The sequence below is a fragment of the Semicossyphus pulcher genome, unplaced genomic scaffold (genome assembly GCF_022749685.1).
Source record: "Semicossyphus pulcher isolate SPU_LCO1_2020_fin unplaced genomic scaffold, fSemPul1.0.p SCAF_23, whole genome shotgun sequence".
In the NCBI taxonomy this organism is placed as follows: domain Eukaryota; kingdom Metazoa; phylum Chordata; class Actinopteri; order Labriformes; family Labridae; genus Semicossyphus; species Semicossyphus pulcher.
Window position 1 is genome coordinate 14,299,505 of NW_027211697.1, and position 19,662 is coordinate 14,319,166.

A 19,662-nucleotide genomic window follows, 5' to 3' on the forward strand; every position below is an offset into this window, starting at 1 on the left:
GAACTTCATTGCTACTGATTTCTTTGCTGCAGTAAGACTTGTTTATTATACTGTTTCATGTCAGTATTACAAATGATTTAATCAGCATAGTTAGAAACAGAGATAGACTTTTTATATTGCCTGTTAATAATGCTTATAATCGAGAGAAAAGAATAAACACTGTTCTCTTAAAAAACTAAGAAAGGGACATTCTCTGATGATGTTTCCATTATGAGGAACTTATGGACGACTTAGAGGCCAGAACAATCCAAAGTGAGAAAAGAAGTGACACCCTGCAACCAATCAGAGACAAGTATTCAGCCTGACCGTGGTATATGATTCCAATATTCAGTCAATCACTACTTGGAATTTGAATCACTGAGAAATAATCACAATCAGTTTTTAAAGAGTGATGCAGAGAGAACTGGATGTTCCCAGTGATGGTTGTAAATAGAGGAAGCAGTTTTTGTATGACTCTCCTGTTATTGTCTCTCAATGCGGATGTCGGGCTCCAGTTGACCTGGAGGTACTGAGTGCTGCTGGGCTCATCTTCAGTCATAAAGAAACGACTTTGAAAGGAGCTGGCATAGCGAGCAGAGTTTGTGCCTGTATCCATCCCACCAATCCACTCCAGAGCTCTCCCTGGCCTCTGTCATATCCAGTGCATATAGCTGCTCGTCATGTCAAAGCCTGATGTGATACATGACATCTTCACTGTCTCTCCAGGTCTTTTCACCTCAGAGGGAGACTGCTCCAGTTTGATCTCACTCCAAACTCCTGTAGAAAAATGAATTGTGAATATTATCAAACAAACGTGTAAAGAACAGGTTGGACATTAAAAAGTGAAGCAGAATGGATTTTCTCACCATGAATAGAAACTACAAAAACTAAACTCCAGGGCCTGTATTCACAAACATTCTCAGAATACTCTCAGAGAGCTCCTCACTTTGCTTATAAACTTCTAGCAGAGTCCTAGCTTAGGAGTGATTTAGGAACACTCTCAGATCAACTCTGAGCAAGGAAGGGACAGAAACTTGTATCTTAGTGAGGAGGCCTGGCTGACCCCGTTGTCAGGTATGACACATTCTTTCAGAAGCTGTGATTGGTTGAAAAAAAAAGGTCTTTCAGTGATGATGGGCAGAGAAGGAAGGTGAAATCTATCGGCCTAATCATAGAATTTACTCAGACATTGTGTCATCATGAACACTATTTTATGTACTGAACGTCTCTGTTGAATGAATTGTAAGCCACACTTTAAAGTAGCCTACAGAATGTTTGAAGCTGCTCATCTTCACATGCTGATGTAGTTATATTTACTTGATCACTTTTATTTACCATGCTGCTAATTTAAGTTCTAGATCTAACTGATATTAACGAGGGAAAATGGGTTTGTTGCATTGAACAAGAAGAACCAGAAATCCCAACTGGATGGAGGGACAGTGTTTACTTTTATCTCAAGTAGTTGATGAATAAAAAAACATTTTAGGACATAAATTCAGCCCCGGTTTTACAGCTCAAACCAAGAGGCAGGCATGGGAAAATGTAGCGCTGCAGGGAAATGCATCTTTCCCTCTGGTTGTGCACACTAGTGAAGAGTGCGAAAAGCAGTGTTAGGCTCTGTGTTAAAGTCTAACGTGAGAGGGGAGACTGCAGCACCCAAACGGGAGTCTGCAAGCACAGGTGAGATAGTTTACCTCTTACTTGTAACTGCTGTCAAAGTTAAATTAAATGCTGAATTAAAAGATGTCCGTGCAGTTCTATGGATGTGCGTCCCATACCCAAGCCCACTATACCCGTTCCTATTCCCTGTAATTGCGATCACTCTGCTGATTGACAGTTGCGACAGACCCAAGTCATCACTGCTGCACTTTGCATGTTTCCAGTTGCCAAATATTTTAATGTTATGATCACTTTCATTTCTGGCAATATTGCGTTGTTGCGTCGCATCTCTAATGAGATCTACCACAAACATGATCCCTGCACGATCCACTCTGTAGGCTATTGTTTAATTAGCTCACTGTTATTCAGTGTTTTGAGAACTTTTCTCCTCTCTCTCTGTCTTTCCCCCATTTTCTTCTCCGCTTAAAAAACTTGTAAGCCTCTTAAAAGTCCTCCTCACTACTCCTAACAGTGTCTCACCTTAGGAGCTCTCTTAAGGGCTGAGATGCTTTCTGAATAACTCCTATTTTTACCAGGATCTTGTCTTAACTTTCAGGGGAAATTCTTAGAAAACGTCAAGATTCTAAGAAGTTTCTTAGAATTTCTTCACTAGGAGCAACTCTTTGTACTAGAAAGCTTCATGAATACGGGCCCAGATAATCGTTTTTTCCATCCTGTAGTTTAGTTCTCTCTGATCTCAGTGTTACAGAATAAACTAAAGTGTCCCGGTGTTCTGCCACAGGTTACTGATGGTGTGTTTATATGAGAGGAAGAGTTTGCATGGACCTCCCTCTGCAGGTTTGAAAGGGAACATGTGACACAGATACATTTCTATAAGTAGAGTATCTCTACAGCAGCAGAGCAAACTGTAAAATATCAGAGTCCTGGCAACTCATATCTGAACCATCTGAGAAGGAGAATACACCTTTCTCTCCTCACTGACGATCTTTAACTCATGGTTCAGCAGTTTAGAGCCTGTTTTTATCTTGACGATTTCCTGTTTGTGTGAGACGGGGAGCTATAATGTTTATGTAGTTACATTATCAGATGGTAATTTCTGCCCCATCCCATAAAAACAGAAACTAACTGTTTCTAGGTATCACAAGATGAAGCTTCTCTCTGATTCTTCTGTACTGATGTCGGCTGCAGTAAAGGTGAAACTAGATCTGCTTTGATACTTTGAAATATTGAACTCTCTGATTCTGTGAGTTACATAAACATTTATCTTATCTTCTAATCAGAGAGTATTGTCTTTATAAAGTTAACATTTAGTGAGGTAGCTGAGTCTCTGAGTTTTTATGCAGGTGTGTTTGTGTTGTGCGTCTAAATGTTCCCAGTGATGGTTGTAAACAGAGGAAGTAGTTTTTGTACGACTCTCCTGTTATTGTCTCTCACTGTGGCTCTCTGGCACAGTAATACACAGCAGTGTCTTCAGGCTGCACATTCTGTCCGTTTAGAGTCACTGTGTTGCTGGAAGAGTCTAAGTCGATACTGAACTTGTTCTTCAGTGAATCTTTGTAGCGTATTGAGGATACTTGTCTCATTCCAATCCACTCCAGTGCTTTCCCTGCAGGCTGTCTGATCCAGGCTGTCCAGTAGCTGCCAATAAGAGACCTGACAAATGATGGTCAGACGTTGACCTGGCTGCACAGTCACAGCGGCTGGCTGTGTCAACTGTTCACACTTCACACCTGTTAAAATAAAGAACATGTTTTGTAAGAAATGATCAAGTTAAAGTGCAAAAGAAGAACTGTTGACTTTGACAAATCCAGAGAGACTCACATCCAGCTGCCAACAGCAGCAGCAGAGCTACAGAAAACATGCTTTATGTTAAAGTGACGTGCTGTGAACTCCACTGACAGCCTGATGTGAAGCTTTTATAGCCGAGTAACAAGGAAGCTCACTGAGTTTGCATAGAATCAAACATATGAAGCATCAGTGTTGCTCTGACTAAATGAAAGCATGACTGTAAATCACCTCTGCTTCACATATGATACATCTGAGTTTTGCATTGACTCCTCCTCACCAGAACGTACAGCTGGAACAGACTTGATCCGTAACTAAAGTTCCTCGAGATCAAGCAGCCACGGGTCATTTAATATTCACCGATCAGCCAAAACATTATGACCACTGACAGGTGAAGTAAATAACATTGATGATCTCGTTACAATGGCTCCTGTCAGTGGGTGGGATATGTTAGGCAGCAAGGGAACATTTTGTCCTCAAAGTTGATGTAATGGAAACAGAAAAACATGGTCAAGTGTAAGAATGTGAGCGAGTTTGACAAGGACCAAGGGTGCCCATGCCGACTCCTGTCCACTGCCAAAAGCTCCTACAATGGGCACACCAGCATCAGAACTGGACCACGGAGCAATGGAAGAAGGCGGACTGGTCAGATGAATCAAGTTTTCTTTGACATCATGTAAAAGATCATCCAAATTACCCAAATCTCAATTTAATCGAGCGTCTGTGGGATGTGCAGGTCAAACAAGTCCAATCTGTGGAGGCCCCACCTCGCAACTTACAGGACTTAAAAGATCTGCTGCTAACGTCTTGGTGCCAGATACCTCAGCTCATCTTTAGACGTGTCATGGAGTCCATGCCTTGATGGGTCAGGGCTGTGGTGGCAAAAGGGGGACCTACACAATATCAGGCAGGTGGTCATAATGTTACGGCTGATCCGTGTATGTAGATCAATGTTTTTATCCGTCAGTCTTTTACATCAGTTTGATGATCCAATCTGTTTTTCCTTTGTCAATCTACTTCAACTCTGCAATCATTGTTACATTTTTGTTAATTTTTTATATTTTACATTTGGACTAATATTGTTTGTAGAGGCCTTTTTAATAAAGTGATGCTGAGACAAGTGAATGTTCCCAGTGATGGTTGTAAATAGAGGAAGTGGTTTTTGTACGACTCTCCTGTTATTGTCTCTCACTGTGGCTGTCTGGCACAGTAATACACAGCAGTGTCTTCAGTCTTCAGACTGTTCATCTGCAGATACAGCTGCTGTCTGCTGTCGTCTCTGGAGATGGTGAACCGGCCTTGAACTGACTGAGAGTAGTATTTTTCGCGACTATCAGTTTGGATCCAGGCGATCCACTCCAATCCTTTTCCAGGAGCCTGTCTGACCCAGGCCATATAGAAGCTGCCGAATGTGAATCCAGAGGCTGTACAGGTCAGTCTGTGGGATTCTCCAGGACGTTTAACCACTGGTTCAGATTGTGTCAGAGTCTGAGCATCAACACCTGGAGAGAGGATAAAAACATCAAGTGAAATCAGCTGCTGACAGATATATACGCTATGTAACATGAATATAGTGATGATCTTCACCTGCCCAGCAGACAGTTAACAGCAGCAGTCCTGTCCTGTAGTCCATCATGTTAAACTGTGTGTCCACTGTTCTCTGTCCTCCTCTCTGCAGTCACATAAGTAGAGGAGGAAGACATCACAGTTTGCATTGACTCCTCCTCAGGGAGGAATATCATTTGACTTTTATCTCTGTTATTTTCAGTTCATCAGACTGAAGCAGTAAGTTCTTCTCTTGTTTGACACCAGAAGATCTGCTCCCATATAAACCTCTATCAGGTGTTAACTGCCCGTGATGTTCTTTCATTATAGATCTCACTGTCGACATGTGTGGGAGGTTTTGTCTCCTTTGTTTCTGGGTATCTGCCCAGAGTTTAGATTGGTATTGAAAGCTTCATTTGTTGTAGGTTTGTAGTTTGTGGCGGCTGTGGCTCAGTGGTAGAGTCGGTCGTCTTTCAATCGGAAGGTTGGAGGTTCGATCCCCAGCTCCCTCAGGCTACATGTCGAAGTGTCTTTGGGCAAGACACTGAAACCCAAATTGCTCCCGGTGGCATAGCCAAAGGGTATGAATGTGATATCTGATTGACAGTTGGGCACTTTAGTAGCAGCCTCTGCCATCAGTGTGTGAATGGGTGAATGTGATATGTAGTGTAAAAAGCAGCTCTGAGTGAGAAAAGCGCTCTATAAGTACAGTCCATTTACCATTTGAATAATAAAGGTGACTTCTGGTTCAGTTTCCAATGCCCACATGATTCTGATAATGATCAGTTCTATTGATGGAAATGAAATTATATAATATCACTTCATGCATACGTGTATTGGTGTTTATCTCAACTTTATTTTTTAATTCATGAATTCTTGATTTAAACGTTTTATGAATGTTATGTGTGTGAAGCAGGGAGGGGCAGTCGAGTAGAAACATGCCTGGAAATCACCTTTGCTTCACATGTGATATTTTCATTTCAGAACACTCAACATTTAAAATGTCCCAACATTTACAGAATATAAATGTCTGAATGTTTTGCACTGAGAGACATTTGATTTTTAAGCATCATGTAATTTATTTTCAAATTGCAAACAACCAGAAGCATTCATTGATAATATTTATTAAAATCAGCGTTGCTGTAACAATGAAGAAGAGGACTACTGGAAACTAAAGGAGCAGCCATGAATAGAAACTAGAAACCAGCAAGAGGAGAAGACACTTTATGTCCTTATAAGGCAACACACAAGGAGGCTTATTTACATCCATCGGACAGTAAAGTTTATTAAAATGTTTTCTCTCCGTCTCACAGAAAGAGTTGGTGAAACTTCAGTCATATCAAACGTCATGAGATTGATGTTTGAATCACATGTTTTATGTCCTAAATAATAAACACCACCATGACTTTGGCTAAAGACCGGTTCAGTCTCTAATGCACGTATGATTCTGATAACTTATCAGTTTGATATTTTTTAGTATGTTCTCAAAAAGGAACTGACTTTCAGAGACGAGGAACACTGAGCAAAGTAATCAACCTCATTTGTATAAGTTGTTGAATGCTTTAATATTTAATAATGTATCGTGGAGTTTGTTACTGTGACAACATACACTATTTTATCAGTGATTGGAACATTGTCTATTATTTCCAATGTTCTAAAGACTGTTTCTGTTGTTGCTGTAACAGTGAACTGATGTTGAAATCTTTGGTGGTCTGAGGGCTCCTCCTGTGGTGGCTTCATGTTAGTGTTCACAAGGGGAGAAACTGTTTTTATCGATGATACTTGGTGCTCAAATATTGTAAAAGTTAATAATATTTCCCAGATGTCAAGTTTTTAAAGTTCAGATTTCAGCATAAAGTTATCAGCACTATCTTGTTGCTGCTGTTTACATTCCCCCAAACAACAAATCTAAAAAGAGTGCAACAGAATTATAATTTTAATTGTGCTAATGAACCAGTGTATTAGTATCTAAATAACTCAAATATGACAATGTATCTTTTTCTATTCTACTTTAAACAATGTCTCCTTTTGTTCTGTGTGTAGCAGGAATGGGCTAAAACATTGAATCATTGTGGAACTCTGTTGTGCAATGACAAATGAATGATGTTGAATTCTTGATGGAAACGACTTTAACATTCAGACGAATGAGATTAAACAAGACTTCAACATTGAATCTATAATAAGAATTTACATTATGGCACATCAGTATTACAAACATATGTTCCAACTGTCCCCAGTGATGGTTGTAAACAGAGGAAGTACTTTTTGTACGACTCTCCTGTTATTGTCTCTCACTGTGGCTCTCTGGCACAGTAATACACAGCAGTGTCTTCAGGCTGCACATTCTGTCCGTTTAGAGTCGCTGTGTTGCTGGAAGAGTCTAAGTCGATACTGAACTTGTTCTTCAGTGAATCTTGGTAGTATGTTGTGGATCCAACTCTGCTACCAATCCACTCCAGTCCTTTCCCTGCAGGCTGTCTGATCCAGGCTGTCCAGTAGGTGCTAACAGAATAAGAGACCTGACAGGTGATGGTCAGACGTTGACCTGGCTGCACAGTCACAGAGGCTGGCTGTGTCAACTGTTCACACTTCACACCTGTTAAAATAAAGAACATGTTTTGTAAGAAATGATCAAGTTAAAGTGCAAAAGAAGAACTGTTGACTTTGACAAATCCAGAGAGACTCACATCCAGCTGCCAACAGCAGCAGCAGAGCTACAGAAAACATGCTTTATGTTAAAGTGACGTGCTGTGAACTCCACTGACAGCCTGATGTGAAGCTTTTATAGCCGAGTAACAAGGAAGCTCACTGAGTTTGCATAGAATCAAACATATGAAGCATCAGTGTTGGTTTAAGTGGAGCCAATAGAAGAGTCTGTTCACTGCTTTTATATCTGCAGACTGGAAACATAATAATAATGTAATTTATTTTCATATTGAGAACAACAATAAGGATAATTATTCCTCTTATGAATATGAACATTAACATTCAGGGATAATAGAAAATGTATTCATTAAAATCAGCATTGCTATAATGAAGATGAGCACTAATGGAGTCTAAAGGAGCAGCTGTCTATCTGTTACTTTATGAGCCACATTTACAGTAAGTTTAATAATAAGTTTACAAATGATTAAAATCCACTTTAAATATTACTTCAGCAGTTTTCCTGACAGAATTTATCACCGGTCGCCTGCTACATTCAATTTATGATTGACTTTGAACATTTATAAACAGCTTTGTTTCTAATTGTAGCATTTATGAATTAATGTATTTTCTCACTAACTCTACTCATTTGCTGCTAACAGAAATACAGTGACGTCAGTCAGCATCATGTAAATAGTAGTCATATTTAATAGCGCTGCTTTGCAGGTTTGCATACAGACTCTTAAAGGTGTCAGTGTTATCACAGTTTAAAGACACAGAAATACAAGAAACTTCAAGCAGGCCAGAGGATCTGAGACCAGATGCAAATGTTGTGCGCACAATGCGATCATCTTCTCAGAGATGTATTAACTTGCTGCCCTGTGTGTGTCTTGTGTTTGAACTCTTGTGGAAATAATCTTTTATTATCTTGTGTGAACAAGATAAAAAAAATATTACAAAATATAATTTCAGCAACCAAACTGTTGTTTTGTGTTCGGCCTGTTCGAGCCAGTGATCTTTATTGTGTTTCTTAGAAACATTTTAGGAGCAGTTTGAAGGATTCTATATTTTGTTTGTTATTTAAATAATGTTTATAATGTAAAATAAAGAATATGAAACAGGATTTTGTACAGCTGCTCAGCCTCCTCCGGTCACTGTGGGTCTCGAGCACAATAATAAACAGCAGAATCTTCAGTCTTCAGACTGTTCATCTGCAGATACAGCTGCTGTCTGCTGTCGTCTCTGGAGATGGTGAACCGGCCTCGAACTGACTGAGAGTAGTATTTGTTGCTACCACCACCATCAGTTATAGCAGCGACCCACTCCAGTCCTTTTCCAGGAGCCTGTCTGATCCAGTGCATCCAGTGGCTGCTGAATGTGAATCCAGAGGCGTAACAGGTCAGTCTGTGGGATTCTCCAGGACGTTTAACCACTGGTCCAGACTGAGTCAGGGTCTGCAGGGTCAGGGTCAACATTCGTTTAATGTGACACTAAGAAACGGGAAGTCACAAACCACAACTACAGCTGTTGCCTTCAGTGTGTTCCTGCATGTGTGTTTTAGAGTGTGTTACACTCTCCTTAGAGTCATCTGACTTCATGTGTTCTGCTGCCACCTGTAGGTCTTTGTTAAAACACTGTCTGAGACGTTTTTGTAAAGCCTCTGTGCTTCTTGTAACCAGTGTGTCTCTGGCACAGTAATACACAGCAGAGTCCTCTGGCTTTAAGTTGGACAGTCTCAGATACACCATGCTGCTGCTGTCATCTCTGCTGACTTCTGCACGTCCTCGCACACTGCTGGCATAAGTGTTACTGCTGGCATCAGAGAAACTGCTCCCTATCCATTCCAGGGCTTTTCCTGCAGGTCGTCTTATCCAGCTCATAACACAGCAGCTAAAAGTGAAGCCAGATCCCCTGCAGGAGAGACTGAGAGTCTCCCCGGGCATTTTCACCACTGAACTGGAAGGAATGGACTCCATACTCTGACCTGTACAACCTGATGAGAGGAAAGCAGACAGGAACCACAGGAGAAAGTGAGACGGGGATCTGGAATCACTGACTGACCATCAGGCGATGTTGTCTGATAAAATATTAAAGAGCAAGAAGCAGGAGAACTCACAGGGCAGAGAGAGAGCAACCAGCAGAAGAGTGAGTGTGTTCATCATCCTGAGGCTGGAGATGTGACCTCTGACGCTCCACACAGAGGACGAGAGCAGTCAGCAGGACACAAGTACTCTGCACACACTGAACATTTGCATCAAGAGGGAGTGGCTCCTGAACTCAGCACTGTTAGAGTTCAATTCAACATTTCATATAGCTGATTGTCCATCTATGCTGGATGTTTGAAGTAACAGGTTCATGCTCAATCATTTCATAACACATCCGTTTAAAATACATCCTCCATTTATTAAACTGAAGCAGGTCAATTTAATTTAATCTGAGTCTCTTACATTTAAACATGTTTTAATAATTCATACACTAACACATTTGAATACAACTTTTGTTTATATTCTATTTGTACATTTTTCATTCATGATCACTGATGAAAAGATTCAGACTTTTTGGAAATATCTGATATGACCATTACATTTTTAAAATTATTTCCGAATATGATTGTATATTATTTAAAGCCTGTTTGTCCCACTGAGACTGTTGTTATAATCATTAGTGGTCTGAGGGCTCCTCCTCTGGTGGCTTCATGTTACAAGTGTTCAGGCACTGAGGAGTTTTTGTTCAGCTCTGCTGATGGTTTGTGTTATTGTGGCTCTCTGGCACAGTAATACACAGCAGTGTCTTCAGTCTTCAGACTGTTCATCTGCAGATACACCTGCTGTCTGCTGTTGTCTCTGGAGATGGTGAACCGGCCTTGAACTGACTGAGAGTAGGATTTGGTGCTGCCGCCAGCATCAGCAGCGATCCACTCCAGTCCTTTTCCAGGAGCCTGTCTGACCCAGTGCATCCAGTAGCTGCTGAGTGTGAATCCAGAGGCTGTAAACAAGGATAAACAAAAATGATGCAATGACGATTGTTTGAAATTGATGAGAGCTTAATTTAATGTCCTTTCAGCCGTGAGTAGATTTGAGATCAACAGTAACAACTCTGTTGTAGTCAGCTCCATAAGCGCACAGTGCACGTTTCTGTTCAAGTAGACTCTGTAGCATAAATAACGAACTGTTCCATCGGGTGGGTACGTCTTGCTCAAGTCTTTTGATAGGCTGACCCAGTTGTTTCTGGATACTTTGAAGTCGCCAGTAGGCAAGCTGGGAGTGTTGGCCAACGATGCGTCTTTCAGAGGCTATTAAATGCTTCAAATATGATGCTTCATTGTGACGAAACTCCTTCGGCAACGGGAAGCTGGAGTGTACGCTCCATGTACGGCAGGCTGGGTAAATCCGTATCCCTCATGGCCTTTTCCATGTTCTTGGCATTATCTCTTAGAATAACGTGCACTTTTTCCTTCGGTATCCCCGTTGCTCGTAACATGTCACTGAATGCAACTGTGGTGTGTGACCTGCAGAACTCTTGAGGATAAAGAACAACTTTGTTTAGTTTGAAGTTTTGATCAATAAACTGCCCAGTTAGGCTCAACATGGACATGAGACACACACTCGAACTCCAGATGTCACTTGTGAAACTTATCAAAGTGATCTTGTTCTTCATAAGGCTGTCGATAAGCGTATAGATTGTTTGGTATAACTGCGGCTGGCGTACATCTGTGAAATATTTACGCCCCGGCAGAGAGTAACGTAGATCCATGTATGACATGAGTCATCTGAGCCCCTCGTCTTTCACAACTGACAGCGGCTGGTGATCAATACCATTATTTTGGTGGATTTCTTTCTGACCTTGCTCTCTGGTTGCTGTCATTGAAATGTCTCTGCTGCAGATGTTTGAGTGAGTCGTGGCAGTGTTGCTGATGCCAGCTGCTCTCTCTCCTTAGTGCTACAAGCTCACTTTGAATACTCGTCATATTCTTTGACGTGACTCAACCTCAAACGTCTGAGATTTGTGGTGTTGAATGTTATCGTTTGCGTTCCCCCACGAGGTACTAACTTGGAACACACCTTGCAAATGACTAATTTATTATCTTCTTCAGACACCAAGTAAAACCGCCAGACCGGTGACGCCATTTTAGTGTCGCTTAGAGAAATTGTTTTTTTGCATCATCTGATCAGCTCTTATGATCGGCCTTTAATACAGGCCACTGATCAAACCAGTTAGTATGTATATCGGCTGATTACGATCAGTGGCCGACCAATTGGGGCACCGTTAGAATGAACATGACAGTTAATCACAATCAGTATTGCAAAAATGTGTTCCAAGTGTCCCATGTGGTGCTGGCAAATAGAGGAAGTAGTTTTTGTACAACTCTCCTGTTATTGTCTCTCACTGTGTGTCTCTGGCACAGTAATACACAGCAGTGTCTTCAGTCTTCAGACTGTTCATCTGCAGATACAGCTGCTGTCTGCTGTCGTCTCTGGAGATGGTGAACCGGCCTTGAACTGACTGAGAGTAGTATTTGCTACCACCACTGCTGCTGATGTAAGCGACCCACTCCAGTCCTTTTCCAGGAGCCTGTCTGACCCAGTGCATCCAGAAGCTGCTGAATGTGAATCCAGAGCCTGTACAGGTCAGTCTGTGGGATTCTCCAGGACGTTTAACCACTGGTCCAGATTCTGTCAGAGTCTGAGCATCAACACCTGGAGAGAGGATAAAAACATCAAGTGAAATCAGCTGCTGACAGATATATACGCTATGTAACATGAATATAGTGATGATCTTCACCTGCCCAGCAGACAGTTAACAGCAGCAGTCCTGTCCTGTAGTCCATCATGTTAAACTGTGTGTCCACTGTTCTCTGTCCTCCTCTCTGCAGTCACATAAGTAGAGGAGGAAGACATCACAGTTTGCATTGACTCCTCCTCACAGAGAGAACATCTCTTTGTATTGACCAGTCATATTTGATCATATTTTCCTCTGTTTTAACAGCAGTATGGTCGGGCAAAGCCATGAGTAAATCAACACAAAAAACACTGATGTTAAAAGAGTTCATGTGAAAACTGAAGATTAACAGCTTTCTTCTTCTCTGAACATCAAATTAAACTCAGTTTCCCACTCTTTAAAATGTGTTTAGATGTTTGGATGTCTCTTCAAACCGCTGTAAAGAGGTGGTTACTGTTTGTTTTTGACTTTCTTTGTGTAGAATTATGTTTCATTTTGCTTATTTTAACGGAAGCCTCAGAATTTCCATCACAAATGCCCACTCCACTGTAGATATTGCAGTAATAATAATAAACATGCTTTAACATGTTGAATACACATGGACACAGTTCAACCTCATTAATTAGAATGAATTTAATCAGCATTGAAACAGGACACAATCTTTCATAAGTGTCTGTGAACATTTCTTACAAGTAAAAACTGAAATTATTTCACTGTTTTTGTGAAGTTGGACCTGAATTAAACCTTCCAACAAATAAAAGAAAAGAAAAAACATTCAATAACCATCATTTTAATCACTGACAGATAATAACACTCAGTTTTTATGAAGTGATGCTGAGAGAACTGAATGTTCCCAGTGATGGCTGTAAACAGAGGAAGTAGTTTTTGTACGACTCTCCTGTTATTGTCTCTCACTGTGGGTCTCTGGCACAGTAATACACAGCAGTGTCTTCAGGCTGCACATTCTGTCCGTTTAGAGTCGCTGTGTTGCTGGAAGAGTCTAAGTCGATACTGAACTTGTTCTTCAGTGAATCTTTGTAGTGAGTGCCTCCAGTGTATTTAATTCCAATCCACTCCAGTCCTTTCCCTGCAGGCTGTCTGATCCAGGCTGTCCAGTAGCTGCTAAGAGAATAAGAGACCTGACAGGTGATGGTCAGACGTTGACCTGGCTGCACAGTCACAGAGGCTGGCTGTGTCAACTGTTCACACTTCACACCTGTTAAAATAAAGAACATGTTTTGTAAGAAATGATCAAGTTAAAGTGCAAAAGAAGAACTGTTGACTTTGACAAATCCAGAGAGACTCACATCCAGCTGCCAACAGCAGCAGCAGAGCTACAGAAAACATGCTTTATGTTAAAGTGACGTGCTGTGAACTCCACTGACAGCCTGCTGTGAAGCTTTTATAGCCGAGTAACAAGGAAGCTCACTGAGTTTGCATAGAGTCAAACATATGAAGCATCAGTGTTGGTTCAAGTGGAGCCAATAGAAGAGTCTGTTCACTGCTTTTATATCTGCAGACTGGAAACATAATAATAATGTAATTTATTTTCATATTGAGAACAACAATAAGGATAATTATTCCTCTTATGAATATCAACATTAACATTCAGGGATAATAGAAAATGTATTCATTAAAATCAGCATTGCTATAATGAAGATGAGCACTAATGGAGTCTAAAGGAGCAGCTGTCTATCTGTTACTTTATGAGCCACATTTACAGTAAGTTTAATAATAAGTTTACAAATGATTAAAATCCACTTTAAATATTACTTCAGCAGTTTTCCTGACAGAATTTATCACCGGTCGCCTGCTACATTAAATTTATGATTGACTTTGAACATTTATAAACAGCTTTGTTTCTAATTGTAGCATTTATGAATGAATGTATTTTCTCACTAACTCTACTCATTTGCTGCTAACAGAAATACAGTGACGTCAGTCAGCATCATGTAAATAGTAGTCATATTTAATAGCGCTGCTTTGCAGGTTTGCATACAGACTCTTAAAGGTGTCAGTGTTATCACAGTTTAAAGACACAGAAATACAAGAAACTTCAAGCAGGCCAGAGGATCTGAGACCAGATGCAAATCTTGTGCGCACAATGCGATCATCTTCTCAGAGATGTATTAACTTGCTGCCCTGTGTGTGTCTTGTGTTTGAACTCTTGTGGAAATAATCTTTTATTATCTTGTGTGAACAAGATAAAAAAAATATTACAAAATATAATTTCAGCAACCAAACTGTTGTTTTGTGTTCGGCCTGTTCGAGCCAGTGATCTTTATTGTGTTTCTTAGAAACATTTTAGGAGCAGTTTGAAGGATTCTATATTTTGTTTGTTATTTAAATAATGTTTATAATGTAAAATAAAGAATATGAAACAGGATTTTGTACAGCTGCTCAGCCTCCTCCGGTCACTGTGGGTCTCGAGCACAATAATAAACAGCAGAATCTTCAGTCTTCAGACTGTTCATCTGCAGATACAGCTGCTGTCTGCTGTCGTCTCTGGAGATGGTGAACCGGCCTCGAACTGACTGAGAGTAGTATTTGTTGCTACCACCACCATCAGCTATAGCAGCGACCCACTCCAGTCCTTTTCCAGGAGCCTGTCTGATCCAGTGCATCCAGTGGCTGCTGAATGTGAATCCAGAGGCGTAACAGGTCAGTCTGTGGGATTCTCCAGGACGTTTAACCACTGGTCCAGACTGAGTCAGGGTCTGCAGGGTCAGGGTCAACATTCGTTTAATGTGACACTAAGAAACGGGAAGTCACAAACCACAACTACAGCTGTTGCCTTCAGTGTGTTCCTGCATGTGTGTTTTAGAGTGTGTTACACTCTCCTTAGAGTCATCTGACTTCATGTGTTCTGCTGCCACCTGTGGGTCTTTGTTAAAACACTGTCTGAGACGCTTTTGTAAAGCCTCTGTGCTTCTTGTAACCAGTGTGTCTCTGGCACAGTAATACACAGCAGAGTCCTCTGGCTTTAAGTTGGACAGTCTCAGATACACCATGCTGCTGCTGTCATCTCTGCTGACTTCTGCACGTCCTCGCACACTGCTGGCATAAGTGTTCCTGCTGGCATCAGAGAAACTGCTCCCTATCCATTCCAGGGCTTTTCCTGCAGGTCGTCTTATCCAGCTCATAACACAGCAGCTAAAAGTGAAGCCAGATCCCCTGCAGGAGAGACTGAGAGTCTCCCCGGGCATTTTCACCACTGAACTGGAATGAATGGACTCCATACTCTGACCTGTACAACCTGATGAGAGGAAAGCAGACAGGAACCACAGGAGAAAGTGAGACGGGGATCTGGAATCACTGACTGACCATCAGGCGATGTTGTCTGATAAAATATTAAAGAGCAAGAAGCAGGAGAACTCACAGGGCAGAGAGAGAGCAACCAGCAGAAGAGTGAGTGTGTTCATCATCCTGAGGCTGGAGATGTGACCTCTGAAGCTCCACACAGAGGACGAGAGCAGTCAGCAGGACACAAGTACTCTGCACACACTGAACATTTGCATCAAGAGGGAGTGGCTCCTGAACTCAGCACTGTTAGAGTTCAATTCAACATTTCATGTAGCTGATTGTCCATCTATGCTGGATGTTTGAAGTAACAGGTTCATGCTCAATCATTTCATAACACATCCGTTTAAAATACATCCTCCATTTATTAAACTGAAGCAGGTCAATTTAATTTAATCTGAGTCTCTTACATTTAAACATGTTTTAATAATTCATACACTAACACATTTGAATACAACTTTTGTTTATATTCTATTTGTACATTTTTCATTCATGATCACTGATGAAAAGATTCAGACTTTTTGGAAATATCTGATATGACCATTACATTTTTAAAATTATTTCCGAATATGATTGTATATTATTTAAAGCCTGTTTGTCCCACTGAGACTGTTGTTATAATCATTAGTGGTCTGAGGGCTCCTCCTCTGGTGGCTTCATGTTACAAGTGTTCAGGCACTGAGGGGTTTTTGTTCAGCTCTGCTGATGGTTTGTGTTATTGTGGCTCTCTGGCACAGTAATACACAGCAGTGTCTTCAGTCTTCAGACTGTTCATCTGCAGATACAGCTGCTGTCTGCTGTTGTCTCTGGAGATGGTGAACCGGCCTTGAACTGACTGAGAGTAGAATTTGCCGCTACTATCAGTGTAGATGTAAGCGATCCACTCCAGTCCTTTTCCAGGAGCCTGTCTGACCCAGGCCATAAAAGCACTGCTGAAGTCTAATCCAGAGGCTGTACAGGTCAGACTGTGGGATTCTCCAGGACGTTGAACCACTGGTTCAGATTGTGTCAGAGTCTGACCATCAACACCTGGAGAGAGGATAAAAACATCAAGTGAAATCAGCTGCTGACAGATATATACGCTATGTAACCTGAATATAGTGATGATCTTCACCTGCCCAGCAGACAGTTAACAGCAGCAGTCCTGTCCTGTAGTCCATCATGTTAAACTGTGTGTCCACTGTTCTCTGTCCTCCTCTCTGCAGTCACATAAGTAGAGGAGGAAGACATCACAGTTTGCATTGACTCCTCCTCAGGGAGGAATATCATTTGACTTTTATCTTTGTTATTTTCAGTTCATCAGTTTTACAATGCTGCTAGAGTTAGTGGTTCTATTGACAATAAAAAGAAGAAAGAGATCAACTAGAACATTTTTTATCACTGATTCATCCTCGCACACAATCAGACATGTTAGTTGTGAAACAATCATGCAGGTGTTTTGACATCAGCCGTCATGATTGAGTGACGGAAATGATTGATGTAAAAGTGACTTGAAGACGGAATTATTTGTGTTTCATGTCTTGGTAGAAGAAGAAGATTTTTTAGAAGTAGTTCGGAGCTGATATAATGATCTCGTTAACTCACATAAATATTGAGTCAGTCAGAGACACATTTTTTGGAAAATCCTCCACTTTGTATTTAGTATTTTTATTTTAGTAGTTTAATTTTTACATTTTGTAAAGTGTTTTTGAGTAACAACCCTGAAATGTTGTCTTTAAATCAAATTATTATTATTAATATTATTATTGTGTATAATGATAAACCTTGTTGCTTCTACTTTATTTGTCTCAATCTGTCTTTTTCTCTCTTCTACTATAAACTGATGTTGAAACCATTGGTGGTCTGAGGGCTCCTCCTCTGGTGTAAACTGTGTTTGCATCAATTATACATGGGGCTCAAATGAAGTCAAAGCTGATGGACAATGTTTCACACATGTTGAGTTGTTAATGTTCAGATGTCAGAAACATTTTCAGCTCGACCTCGTTGCTGCCGTTTACATTCCCCTAGAAGACATTTTAAGAAATGCACTACAGAATTATTTATCCTCTCTGTGTAAAGGTGTCTGTCAAGTCAAGTCAAATGTATTTGTATAGCACATTTAAAACAACATAAGCTGACCAAAGTGCTTTACAGACAGTGGCAGATAAAACAGTGCAAGAGATATAACAGATTATGAATATAACACACAACAATATACAATTACACATGCATACACACACACACCTATATACACCCATACATACAAACTACTCATACAATATAATTTCAAAACATCTTCATTCACTTAAAGTATTTTCAAAGGCCAAGGAAAAGAGGTGGGCTTTGAGCTGAGCTTTGAATACATTTATTGACTCTGCACTTTGGATAAGAGGAGGCAATGAGTTCCACAGGTTGGGGCCAACAACTGAAAAGGCGCGATCACCCCGTAGTTTTCGCTTTGCCCGAGGGATGACCAGCAGGGACTGCTCAGAGGATCTGAGTGCTCGTGGTGGGGTAGAGAGGGTTAAAGGGTCTGCTAGGTAAGAGGGAGCCAGTCCATGTAGCGACTTAAAAACAAGAAATACAATTTTAAAATGTAGTCTGAAAACTAACAGGAAGCCAGTGGAGAGAGGCGAGTACTGGGGAAATATAATCGCGCTTTCGTGTACCTTTTAAAAATCTGGCAGCAGCATTTTGCACATACTGCAGACGTGAGAGGGAGGACTGACTGACCCCCACATATAGAGATGCAGTAGTCCAAACGGGAAGTAATAAATGCATGCAGTCCTGTCCTGTAATCCATCATGTTAAACTGTGTGTCCACTGTTCTCTGTCCTCCTCTCTGCAGTCACATAAGTAGAGGAGGAAGACATCACAGTTTGCATTGACTCCTCCTCAGGGAGGAATATCATTTGACTTTTATCTCTGTTATTTTCAGTTCATCAGACTGAAGCAGTAAGTTCTTCTCTTGTTTGACACCAGAAGATCTGCTCCCATATAAACCTCTATCAGGTGTTAACTGCCCGTGATGTTCTTTCATTATAGATCTCACTGTCGACATGTGTGGGAGGTTTTGTCTCCTTTGTTTCTGGGTATCTGCCCAGAGTTTAGATTGGTATTGAAAGCTTCATTTGTTGTAGGTTTGTAGTTTGTGGCGGCTGTGGCTCAGTGGTAGAGTCGGTCGTCTTTCAATCGGAAGGTCGGAGGTTCGATCCCCAGCTCCCTCAGGCTACATGTCGAAGTGTCCTTGGGCAAGACACTGAACCCCAAATTGCTCCCGGTGGCATCGCCAAAGGGTATGAATGTGATATCTGATTGACAGTTGGGCACTTTAGTAGCAGCCTCTGCCATCAGTGTGTGAATGGGTGAATGTGATATGTAGTGTAAAAAGCAGCTCTGAGTGAGAAAAGCGCTCTATAAGTACAGTCCATTTACCATTTGAATAATAAAGGTGACTTCTGGTTCAGTTTCCAATGCCCACATGATTCTGATAATGATCAGTTCTATTGATGGAAATTATATTATATAATATCACTTCATGCATACGTGTATTGGCGTTTATCTCAACTTTATTTTTTAATTCATGAATTCTTGATTTAAACGTGTTTATGAATGTTATGTGTGTGAAGCAGGGAGGGGCAGTCGAGTAGAAACATGCCTGGAAATCACCTTTGCTTCACATGTGATATTTTCATTTCAGAACACTCAACATTTAAAATGTCCCAACATTTACAGAATATAAATGTCTGAATGTTTTGCACTGAGAGACATTTGATTTTTAAGCATCATGTAATTTATTTTCAAATTGCAAACAACCAGAAGCATTCATTGATAATATTTCTTAAAATCAGCGTTGCTGTAACAATGAAGAAGAGGACTACTGGAAACTAAAGGAGCAGCCATGAATAGAAACTAGAAACCAGCAAGAGGAGAAGACACTTTATGTCCTTATAAGGCAACACACAAGGAGGCTTATTTACATCCATGGGACAGTAAAGTTTATTAAAATGTTTTCTCTCCGTCTCACAGAAAGAGTTGGTGAAACTTCAGTCATATCAAACGTTATGAGATTGATGTTTAAATCACATTTTT

The 19,662-nt window shown here is 40.8% G+C and overlaps 1 gene segment (V, D, J or C); it reads right to left on the minus strand.

The window, feature by feature from the left end:
- Positions 1–13,202: 13,202 nt before the first annotated feature.
- On the minus strand, positions 13,203–13,638 carry LOC138603020 (Ig heavy chain V region 5A-like). The segment is given in 2 exon segments: positions 13,203–13,507; positions 13,599–13,638. Coding segments are annotated over 2 exon segments (345 nt in total).
- Between the last annotated feature and the right edge of the window lie 6,024 nt (positions 13,639–19,662).